The sequence below is a fragment of the Callospermophilus lateralis genome, chromosome 6, assembly GCF_048772815.1.
Source record: "Callospermophilus lateralis isolate mCalLat2 chromosome 6, mCalLat2.hap1, whole genome shotgun sequence".
Lineage (NCBI taxonomy): Eukaryota > Metazoa > Chordata > Mammalia > Rodentia > Sciuridae > Callospermophilus > Callospermophilus lateralis.
In genome coordinates this window covers 10,254,419-10,266,546 of record NC_135310.1, presented here as the reverse complement: position 1 = coordinate 10,266,546, position 12,128 = coordinate 10,254,419, and the positions used below count along the sequence as shown (strand labels likewise).

General features: G+C 44.1%; 1 protein-coding gene across 2 annotated transcripts in view; it reads left to right on the top strand.

Moving 5' to 3' along the window:
* Positions 1 to 9,057, top strand: part of Snx9 (sorting nexin 9) — a 66,097-nt gene extending 57,040 nt beyond the window's left edge. For both annotated transcript variants that reach the window (XM_076858087.1, XM_076858088.1), the window contains 5 exons: positions 3,041 to 3,117; positions 5,242 to 5,331; positions 6,535 to 6,649; positions 7,377 to 7,468; positions 8,586 to 9,057. In XM_076858087.1, the coding sequence (XP_076714202.1) occupies positions 3,041 to 3,117; positions 5,242 to 5,331; positions 6,535 to 6,649; positions 7,377 to 7,468; positions 8,586 to 8,633 (422 nt within the window). In that variant the 3' untranslated portion in view covers positions 8,634 to 9,057. The remainder of the gene's footprint in view (positions 1 to 3,040; positions 3,118 to 5,241; positions 5,332 to 6,534; positions 6,650 to 7,376; positions 7,469 to 8,585) is intronic.
* Positions 9,058 to 12,128: the final 3,071 nt, after the last annotated feature.

Below are 12,128 nucleotides of genomic sequence, written 5' to 3'. Positions count from 1 at the left end.
GAGCCGTCTGCGATGCTGGAAGTCACTTGTTGGTCCCCATGTCATCCTGTGTCAGAACTTCTGAGGCCGAGAATGGACAAGCTCACCACTTTCAGAATGTGGCTCGTTTGGATTTCATCATTCCTGCCATGCATCAGTGACTAAGGAAAAGCAGGACTTTTTTCCTTTGGTATCTTGTTACCATGGTGAAATTGGCAGTCCCTTGCTGTCATCCATGCCCTAACTGGTAGTGGAAGCCTAACAGTTCTCCTAGGTGTGAATTCAGAGTTTGCTTTGGGCCGGGTTATACAATACATGTGCCCAGATTTTGGATCTCTAGTCATTTGAAGTCACATAGAAAACTTAGAAACCATTCAGAACAATCATAGGGTTTTCAAATAGCAGTTGGCTGTTCCCTCCTCCCTGATTCTGGAGGAGATGAGAATATCACTCATTGTTCATTGGTATGACAGTAGTAATAGAGGTGCAGATAACTGAGCAAAAGTTTTTAAAGAGGGGGAAGAAAAGACGGTAAACTAGAAAGTGATTTCTAAAGAAGTTCCTTGATGACGTTATACTACAAATAACTCATTCTCTTAAAAATATGCTGGAACCCACTGTGTTTTTCTTGAGACAGATCAGATTCTCTGGAGCCTTACCATCTCTATAATTTTAACCTGAACCAACATAGAAGAAAGAAAATGTAGCTAACCAAAAGCAGAAAGGAAGACTAGAAGGCGCAGGTGGGAGGAGGGCTGAGGCCACCTCCAGGTAGTGAAGGTGGGCAGTAGGAGGGGGCGTCAGGCACTGCCACTGTCCAGGTGCTCATCTCTTGAATGCCCCAGAATGAGCTGCACAATGATTCCTCCGTATTTTCTGTACTGTCCTTGTCATGTTATCTAATAACACATTATTAGATAGTCATCCTGCAAATGGTATTTTCAAGTATTAAAAAGTACTCAATAGGGCTGGGGAGTGGCTTAAGTGGTAGCGTGCTTGCCTGGCATGCGTGCGGCCCGGGTTTGATCCTCAACACCACATACAAACAAAGATGTTGTATCCGCCGATAACTAAAAAATAAATATTAAAATTCTCTCTCTCTCTCTCTCTCTCTCTCTCTCTCTCCCTCTCTCCCTCTCTCTCTCCCTCCCTCCCTCCCTCCCTCCTCTCTCTCTCTCTTTAAAAAAAAAAAAAGTACTCAATATGTTTTACATTGAATGTCATTTAGTTTACTAGTTACTATTTTTAAAGAACTGTTCAAGTTCATCCTGACAAACTTCTTCCATCTCAAAGGACAGTGAAGGTCAGTATTGCCGAGCGTGGTGTCCTGGAGCAGCACTGCGCCCTGTGCTCTTGTGATTACCGTCTCTGCAGCCCATTCCTAAGGAGGCCTCTGGCTAGAGCAGACACGCTCACCCTGCTCTCTCAGCAGTGCGTGTGGTCGACTGACCCGTGAAATAGTCCATATTCTTATTATCATATGGAAATGTAATCAATAAAAAATTGTAAATGATTATCTGTGGAGGAGGAGAAGGACAGATACAGAAGCAAGGCTCTGATGATGACTCCTTTTGTAGATTTGACTTTGAAAAAAACATTGTTTAACACAATTATTAGAAAACCAGTTTAAATCAAAATGAAAAAGAAATCCCTTAGAGTCAGAAACAAAACATGTGGGCAGGGGTTATAGCTCAGAGGTACAGCGCTCACCTAGCATGCATGAGGCACTGGGTTCAATCCTCAGCACCACATTAAAAAAATTAAAAAACAAAGATATTGTGTTCACCTATAACTAAAAAAAAAAGAAAGAAAAAAAAAAAAAACATGTGACCTGGTTCATTGAGGTGAAGGCAGTGACTGTTCGACCTACAGAAGATGCCTAAGGTCTTAAAGACTGCAAAAGAATTAGTTACTTTCGCTAATCCACTAATAAGCGATAAGATATTGGTATTAATATTATAAAACTTCTAAAGCTATATTTACATAGTGTAGGGCAAGCCAGATATCTAATTATGTTATTGTTATTAGCAACTAAGATTTTTAAAATAAAAATCAAAGTTTAAAACAAAGTTAAAAAAACTCTTGAGTTCTAATCTTGAATTGGAAATATTACTATGAGCTCTTGATATATTTTCCATCTTTTGAAGAACACAGTTTTCCCTGCTATTCACTTAAAAGGCCTTTCTTTGATCACCAAAAAATTGATAAAGGAAAGTTAACAGAAGTTTCAGCTAATAAAGAATGAATAATTAGGGGATGGGATTGTGGCTCAGCGGTAGAGTGCTTGCCTAGCACCACATAAAAATAAAGGCATTGTGTTGTGTCCATCTACACCTAAAAAATAAATATTAAAAAAAAGAATGAATAATTAAATAGAAGAGCACCATTTTGTAAATCCATACTAAAGTAAAAGACATAGACAACAACATTTGTGGCCTCCAACATTGTGAAAACTAGAAATAACTGGAAAACGTGCATCTAAATCTGGTCAAGCCTCCAGACCTTATGGCCAGTGTGAAGTGAAGGCAGGAACAGGAACGTGTTAAGTTTCACTGCAGAGATGCAATCAGCAGCACCCAGGTGTGGGACCCGTGATCCTCAGCACCCCATGAAAAGAACTTTGCAAGGAATAAAAGGGGGGGCAGGAAGAAGAGGCCTCCATGACAGACACAGGCCTGTCTTCCGCATCTTCTTCTCATCCTGGTTCAAAAGTCAGCTTGCCCTGAGCTGCCTGGAGCACCCACTGGAGGGTCACGCCTGTCAGAGTGATGGTCTTTTCTTCATGTGCGGTGGAGTGCAGTGGTATTGTCCTGTTTTTCAAAGGGTCCTTATCTTTTAGGTACAGTTTCCAGGTGGATTGTGTGACAGGAGTGGAGAGTGTACATAGGAAATGTTGACCTTAAGCTTCCAGTTGGGAAGCTGGGCGCTAGTGCTAAGGAATCACAAGATTGATATTGTTTTGCGAGTATTTGGTATTTCCTACATTAAAATTTACCAATGAGATTTTGAAGAAAATCAAAAGTAAATATGTATAACTTCCAGTCACTATAATCCTTTTCAGGTGAAGCAGATCTCAATGACGCAATAACAGAAGCAGGAAAGACTTACGAGGAGATCGCCAGTCTTGTGGCAGAACAGGTACTGCATGATCACATGATCCCAGGGAAGAGTTTTTTGCTTTCTAATGCACAGATTTAAGACTTATTGTACGGCAAATCCAAATAGCCGTTTCTTTTCTGCTTCTAAGTGTCTTTGTTAACTGTAGGGGAATGGGGCTTCTGTTTGTTCTGCAGTGCTGGGGCCAGAAATCCAGGGCCTTGCATGAGCTAGCCAGTGCTTCCACTGAGCGACATCTCCAGCCCACTGACACAGTGTTTCTTAGGTTAAGCCAAAGTGGATAGATAAAATATGTCATCCAAAAATCTAAAGGAAGTTGAGATCAGTGGTAGATCATCTGTTTAGCATGTGTGAGGCCCCGGATTCTGTCCTGAGCACACACACACACAAAAAAAACAGTCCAAATGAATGCCTTCCAGTATTGATAGCTCTGAGCCGTGCTTGGCCTTCAAAGGATGGTGGCATATGGGGGAGAGCACTGGCTCAGCACTGCCAGGACTCTTACCTAGACTTGCTGTGTCTTGGTCTCCTCATGTGTTAAAGGGCCTTGGTAGTGCCTACCTTCTGTGGTTCTGAGGATTTCATAGCTAATATATTTCTTTTTAAATATTTTTTAGTTGTTAATGTACCTTTATTTTTTATTTATCTATATGTGGTGCTGAGGATCAAACCCAGTGCCTCACATGCTAGGCAAGCGCTCTGCCCCTCAGCCACGGCCCCAGTTCCTCATAGCTAATATATCTTAAAAAGCACTTGCCACAGTCCCCATCCCCAGAACACACCTTTGAACCACTGAAAATTCTAATAAATAACAATTTCCTTTTTTTTTTTTTTTTACAGATAACAGTTTTTAAGGGGAATAATCATATAAATTGTTTCACATCTCTGAATTTAAAAAAAAATTCAGATGGCTCTTGAAATATATTATGCCACATATACACACATGCACATACACACGCGCGCATACACACTGAAGCAGTCAGTAGCTCTTTTGCTAATACTCATAAAAATATCAACTTTAAAATTGTAAGTAACATAGCTTTTAAAAATTACCATTAGGCCAGCCATGGTGGTGCGGCACCTGCAATCCCAGCCACTTGGGGCCTGAGGTGGGAAGATGGTAAGTTCAAGGGCAGCCTGAGTAATTTAGCAAGGGAAAAAAGCGGGGCAGGGAGAAGAGCCTTAGATGACAAACAGGGCACCTGTCTTCCATGAGGGCCTTCTTTGCTTCCTGGTTCAAAAGCCAGCTTGCTCTGAGCTGCCCAGGATCACCCCCTGGTGGGTCACACATGTCAGAGCAATTTCTTTCTTAGGTGTGCATTAGTATCGTCCCTGTCTTTTAAAGGATCCTTATCTTTAAAGTTGGTGGGTGAGCTGCTGGGTGAGGTAGGGGTGTAGCTCAGTGGCGGAGCACTTGGCTGGCATGCACAGGCCCTGGGTAGAATACTCAGTACGGGGGGGGAGTGGGGGAGTATATCTATACACTCATATATATAAATTCAAAAAATATAGAATCACTTAAAAATTGCCACTTAAGAAGATTACCAGGTTTTTAAATAATATTTGTATATTTTCTGCTAAAAATAAAGATATTAAACTATAACAATTTATTTGTCTGCATATAAAACATACAGTTTTTTTGTTTTGCATTTTTCCCTCGGTACTGGGGATTGGACCCAGGGTACTTTACCACTGAGTCACATCTACAGTCTTTTTTAATTTTTTTAATTTTGAAACAGGGTCTCACTAAGTTGCTTAGGGGCCTGCTAAGTTGCTGAGGTTGGCCTTGAATTTGCTGTCCTAGCAAGTCCCTGAGATTACAGGGTGCACCACCACACCTGGAAAAACAATCTATTAGCGAGAATTTTTCCCTCACAGTGTTTTATTTTGGATCACCACAAAATATCTAATTTTACAAAGCAACCTAAAAATTGTATGCTGTTTTATCCTTTACTACATGTGAGTCAGAGTGCAGTAGTTTGGGGGATTATTTTCTGTTAGGAAAAGTAGTCTGAATGCCTCACGTGCAGTGACTTGGCTATGTGTGGAGGATCTGGTTGGCATGGTCCTCATATACTAGTTTCTTTTCCTTGATTTTTTTTTTAATTTCTCTGCCAGTAACAACCAGCCAATCTCTTGTTACAGCCCAGGAAAGATCTCCACTTCCTCATGGAATGCAATCACGAGTATAAAGGCTTCCTTGGCTGCTTCCCAGATATCATTGGTGCTCACAAGGTAATCTGGCCACAGGCACAAAGGAGAGGGCTTCGGGGGCAGACACACACACAGCCTGGCAATGCCATCTGACAGGGTTGTCCTTATTAATAAGAAATGCTAATTCCCATCATAAAGATTTCTAAACTTGTTAACGATTCCCAACTAGAATTAAAGGTATATTTGAAAGAAAAAAAAAAGATTTCTAAATAAAAATTGGATTGGGTGACCTCACATTTTTAATTCTGGTTAATTTTTCCTCTTTCAAAATCCAGGTTACCTCAGTCATGAGAATTTTACCAGCTGTGGCATGTAGCATTCTGCTTTATGCTTTACCATTTAAATCTTGTGAAGGGGAAGCATGGGTTAATAGGCTTTTGTACAACTTCAGACAATTTAGTGTAAAACTGAGAACAATTTGCTTCTCATAGGAATTTGCCCTGACAGGCTTGGAGTTCTAGGCATGGAGGCTGATTTGGGCAGTAGTATGGCATTTTCCCTCCCAGATAGCCCTAAACAACAAGCAGGGCAGTGACACTGGAGTGAGAGATGTTTGGCAGCCTTTACAACTTCTACCATCTAAATATTAGTTTAAATTTATTCATTCTCCCTTACAAAAATCAGAATAAAGCTAAGCCTTTCAGGCAGCAGATGCAAGTGCCAGCTTATAAACCTTGTTTCATGGAAGAAGAGACAGAGAAAGCCCCGTGTGCAGGTACTACACGGCAGCTCCCTCGGGCTTCCCAAAGCTGCTGGGAATGCCAGTTTTCCTGTTGTGCACTACTCTTGAAATGCCTGTGGCTTATAAATAATACAGAGATGGTGTGCTGTGTGGTTTTTCTCTTTTGTTGTAGCATAAAAATGATAAATTTTAGCTTAGTTACATTTTTCAGGAATAGCAGTCTTTTCTCTTTCAGGGAAATTAAATTTAGATGCTTGCCTCTGTTCTTACTGGTGGACACATGTTCCCACTTGTGGCAAGTCCCTTGTAGAATATGTTAACATTGTTGCATTTTTAAAAATATTTATTTGTGTATCTGTAGTTTTAGGTGGATACATTATTTTGTTTTTATGTGGTACTGAGGATTGAATCCAGTGCCTCATGCATGCTAGGCGAGCACTCTACCACTGAGCCACCACCCTAGCCCCAACGTTGTTGCATTTTTTTTAAAACTAATGACTAATCCCTTTCAATTTATCTTACCAATATCATTGCATTTTCAGGGAGCAATAGAAAAAGTAAAAGAAAGTGATAAGCTAGTTGCAACTAGTAAAATCACTCCACAGGACAAGCAGACCATGGTGAAGCGAGTCGGCACCATGTCTTATGCTTTGCAAGGTAAGGAGAAAGGTTATGAGTAGTTGGTGGAGGGCCATCCCGACAAAGTAGACATTCCCCTTGCTGGAGAGAACTCCAAATATAAATAGCAGTTAAATAAACAAGAGCCCCTTGCTTGCCGGATCCCAGTGTTAAAGAAAAGCTGCGATATTTAATTTCTCACTAATGCCCCTTTCAGCAGCTTGATTAAACCTACATGTTGTGTTACTTCTTAGAGACACTGAAGGTTCTTTTTATAATCCTTAATATCATACTGCTCTATTAAATTCCGAAGCCTGGCATTTAGCGGTGTATAACCTTTGTGCCCCAGGACCGTGGAGGGCAAAAAGGATCTGGAGGAATCATCCTAGGCATAGTTTGACTGGTAGTAAGTAGAAGATATTGGTTCACTTTTAGAGCCATGTGTGAACAGACAGGAGCAGCAAATGGAGGCTTCTGTGTTTTGGTGGATGGTGGATGAAAGTGTCTGGATGGATGCGGAAGTGGGTTCGTGGGATTTAACATGCAAATCAATGAAAAGCATCCATGTACTGGAAGGTGGTGTTTGCCTCTGACTGTGCAGCCGGTTTTTCTAGCCTCTGTGCAGGATGATGTGCCAGGAACTGCTCAGAAGCCAGCCAGATCAGGTCCAGTTGATGATGAGTCATGACTGAGTGGAGAAACCAGGTGTAGTCATTTGAATTCTTGGGGGGATGGAAACTAACAGCTGTCTTGGTTTGGGTTGTAGCTGAGATGAATCACTTCCACAGTAACCGGATCTATGATTACAACAGCGTCATCCGCCTGTACCTGGAGCAGCAAGTACAGTTCTATGAAACAGTAAGTGGGACCCCTTTCAGTGCCTTTTGCACCTGTGCCCTGAGAGGAGAGCTTGCAGGTAACTAGCTTTGGCCTTATAAAGTCAATCTGTTTGTATTCTTTAATCCTAAGTAATAAACCAAAAGGGGTAAGTTTTGAACAGGTTTTTTTTTTTTAACCTCTTTTAATTCCATCTGCCCTTTCCTCTTTGGGTAACATTGAGTTAAAAAGGGTTTCTTCTGAAGAAGAAGCACTGGATGCTAGTTTTGAAGGCCCAAGAAGTCCTGACTGCACAGCTTCCCGAACCTCCTCCCAGCCTTTCTGTGCCTTTGTGCACAGGGACAGTGCTGAATGAGATGAGGTCACCCTGTTGCCAGAGACTTCATCCTCTCAGCTGGGAAATGAGACCAAAGGCAGCCTTTGTGTGTGACCCAGGTGTTCAGAGTGGACCAAAGGATTCTCTACAGGAAATCAAAAGAGCAAAACCTTAAATATTTTCATTTAGAAAATTACAATGAAAACGTAAACTCTCATGCTTCTGTAATGTTTTGGTTAGCAGAACATGGAAAAAATAGATCTTTTCATGTAAATGGAGCTTAGACATCAGAAGACAAGTTCTGTAGTCTTATATTGACCATTGGGCCCTGCCTCATCTCTCTGCATTCTGTGTGATCGGGGACTGTGACAGGGCAGCCCTCAGCTCACATCCATTCATGTGTCATCTTTGGGCTCATACTGTCCAAAACGCCAGTCTCCCGTGGCAGGCTACTGACACAGAGCTGTGCATCACTTGCTTCCTGCTTGTCTGTGGCGTGTGTGGGAATAACTGGGGTGGGCCGTGTGCCTAGAGAGAGCTTGCTAGCGCCTCCTCGGCACAGCAAACTGGGCCTGTGATGGTGTCACACCTTCTCCTAACTGGGGCTGCGGGTCTTTGCCTCTGGCTCCTGTTAGAACACAGCCACACTGGCAGCAGCAGCCGGCTGTGGAGGAGCAGGCTGAGAAGGGTCAGAAGAGGCAGAGCTGAGATCAGTTGAAGGAGCCGGCAAGTTTGTGGTGTTTACTTGTGAGAGTTGTAACGGTAGTGTGCTGTGACATCATCATGGGGTAATATCTCGGAATTGCTTTGTTTTTTCACCAGATTGCAGAAAAGCTGAGGCAGGCCCTCAGCCGCTTTCCGGTTATGTAGAACAGAGCGGAACATGAAGAAAACTCCGAAGTGCTTCCTTCTGACTTGGGGCAATGCAGTTCAAAGTTTATTTTTTTTCTCCATCATCAGAAAAAAAGAAAGAAAACCAAAAAGAAATAAGAGTTGGAAAAAGCTGTTTTCTCTATTAACCAGCCTGAATGCACTATTATTTAGGGTTGGTCTTTTTTTGTTTATTTCTACATTCATTATTTAAACCAATGGAAATTGTCTCTATTTTTGAAAAGAACTTAAATTTATTAGGATTTTTGAATGGAGAATTAGGGGCTCCCCACTGATATTTTACATATAATCGTAATTTATACATTACCCATGATCTTCCGGTTCTTACCCAATGTCAGATAATTAATTACTAATTGCTTTCTTAAAAATATGAAATATTCCAGAATAAAAAGACACATGTTTATATATTTTTATAACTCCTTGGTCCTCTGGGGTTCCTGTCTGTTCAGGAAGATCCGCACACCCTTCACTGCGCCAGTGCTTCTGTGTCAGGAGGGAGAGAGCCCAGGGCTCTGGGCACCTCGCCCTGCATGTGCTGTAGGGGCCATCTCGTGTCCCCTTGGTGGGCACAGTGGGCACACAGCAAGTGCACCTGCCTGCTGCTCTTCCGTGGAAGACAGTGCTCCCTCTGTGCCCTGCTTCCTGATCCTGGGTGAGGCGTGTTTATGCTAGAAAGAATACAGCAGAAAGGCTGAAAGACCTTTTAAAAAGGCTTTAGCCCCGGGCTGGTGGCCATTCTGACTCCTGTGCCCAGGAGCACTGGGGGAGAGCATTCTCCAGAGCTGCCGCCCCTCCCACTCCTGTCCCTCCACTTGCCATCAGAGGGAAGAAGTCCTGGGATGGCCTGAGGTGCCACGTGATTGCCATGTGGATAGGAGGCCAGTCAAGGTTCTCTGAAAAGATGGAAACCAGAGTTTAGTGCCTAGCCCCTCCCCACCAAATGGGACAGTTTGGGGACTGAGATGGACGGCAGCATGCCCAGTGTGCAAGAAGGTGCTGATGAGAAGCCCGAGCGACACCTGTTTTGACTGTCCAGCCTTCCTGGTCACTGATACTTTCATTAAGGGCACCAGGCAAAAAGGTCTCGACCTGCTGACCGCTGATTAGCACCCGCAGGCCGCTCGCTCCACTGTTGCCTTACCACCTCATCTGCCACCATCCCTGCTCTGACCCAGTGATTACAGAAACGGAAAGTCAGCAGCAAAAACAGGAGAAACCAAAGCAGTAGATGAGGACAGTAGTCACCTGAGAACCTCCCGCTCTCCAACATCACGGGTCTGTCACTGTTTATAAGTAATTCTCCCCACCTGACTTTTCCCTATAAAATCCCATAGAACAGTGTTTATGATACAGCCATTTAATATATGTACAAACTGTAAAGAATATGTATAAATATTTTACACAAATGTAAGCATGTAGAAGCCAACATATAAATAAATTGTTTAAAAACTGTACAGTAAATTCTCAAAGCAAATTTTTTCAAAATACTCCTTGGTGTTTTAGTGAGTGGTTTGTTTGTTTGTTTGGGGGGCGGGGGTTGTTCTTGATTTTGTTCTTATTCCAGCTGCCAAAAATGGTCCAGGTAATGAAGGCTCTCTCCAGGCATAATTTCCTGTGGCACAAATCAGAAATTTAGCCTTGGGTCTGTGATCGTCCCTGGCAGCATCTCATCGTGGCATGGGGAGCTGTGGGACACGGTGTCCTCCAGGTGTCCTGAGCTCATTGGTATGAGAAAGGGGCCCAGAAAATGGAGACTTACCCAGGAAGATGGCAATGGCGTGGGGTGTTCCCAGAGTGGCAGGAAATTCAAGCCCTCGAAAGCGGACACTTGGAAGGGTCTCCTTCACAGGGCAGAGTTTTAATGTTATGGTGTGTATTTTCTTCTCTTAGGGGATTCTTATTTGGTTTGATTTTTAATGACTTATCTTTAGATTTCTTAGAACTACCATCATACAGTAACGACTTTCATAAATCTTGACTGGACAAATAGATGAGCATTTGGAAAGGCCTGGTGAAAGTCTGGTCTGCATGTGGGGCAAGTGACAGTGGCCTTCCCAAAGTGGCATCCCAGAAGGTCAACCCACTGAGTGATGGGCCGGCGTCAAGGTTGGCATGGTCCACCTACAGGTCCTGAGTAGGAGAAGGCCTTCCCCACGCAGGAGAGGGAACAACATGAACTGCACCTGTAGGCCCCGACCCTCCGGCCAGGCTCCTGTCCTCTGTGGGCAGAGCATTCCGTTCCTTCCCTGCGGGAACAGGGAGAGCGTGGGGCTGGCAGGTCCTTGTGAGGCACATGCTGAGGCAGAATGAGCGCATACCAAGCTCATGGCAGGAAAGAAGCCATGCAGATCTGCCCAGCACGGGCCACAGTGCACCTTAGCTGTGGAAGGAGACCTTCCAGCCAAGGCCACTCACGGGCTGTGTGCGACCCCTTCCTCAATACAACTAGTCCTCGTCTTCTTCAGAGGGATCATAGAACCCACCGAAAGGCAAGGAGTCTAAAATGGAAGAGTGTATTATGAAAGTAGACTAAAATCCCTTAAAAGGAAATGAGACACTTTGTGCTGGAATTTTTGATGACATTCCAGGTGAGGTAAGCCAGTTATGAAAGGACAGCTACTGTCCCATGCCACCTACCTAAGGTATTCAGAGTGGTCAGAGTCACGGGACAGGGAAGGTGGACACCCAGGCTGGGGAGGGAGAAACGGGGAATCGCTGTTCCATGGTGCAGAGCTTGGGTTTGCTTTAAAATGCATAAAGTGGCATCAGAGCACTGGTGTTAAAACTTACTCAGTTCCCTGTTGGGTGACGCCTTTCTGAGAATCCTGTCAGATGCCCTAAATTAGCATGTCCTCCTGCTCTGGCTGGGACTGCCTGTCCTACTTCAGCCCCGTGTGAGCTCGGGCATGTGGTTTGGTGGCTGTGTCTCTGTGCCCCCATCTCCTTACGTGGATACCTTACAGCACTCAGCTGGTCTCTCCAGGGGCCTCTGCAGTCTCGGGACACTGCCATGCTTGCTGACGGCCTGGCTCTCAGGCGCACGTTCACACACCCCAGAGCCTTCACAAATGGACTTCCTTTATAAAATAGGCCTTGGAAGCCAGTTTGCTCCTTCTGCCATGCGAGGACCAGCAGGAGGTAGCCATCCATGAAGAACAGGCCTCACCGCACCCAGAATCCGCTGGTCCCTGGACCTTGGCTTCCCCGTCTCCAGCTCTGAGAGAGGTCGATGTTTGTTTCGAAGCCGCCTGGTTATGGTGTTTTGTTATAGCAGCATGAATGACCAAGACAGTCCCCTCTGTGTCTCTCTTTCTCCCGTATTCTGCCCTTCAAATTCTAGCCACATGGGACTCCCCACTGTGATGTGTCAACCAGTGAGACCCCTGAGCTCTGGAAGCCCACTGCAGGGACTGCCTAGTTTGTTTCTCCTCCTGGTGATGAAAGTCCTGCACTGCTTGTTGTCCAGTGTCTGAA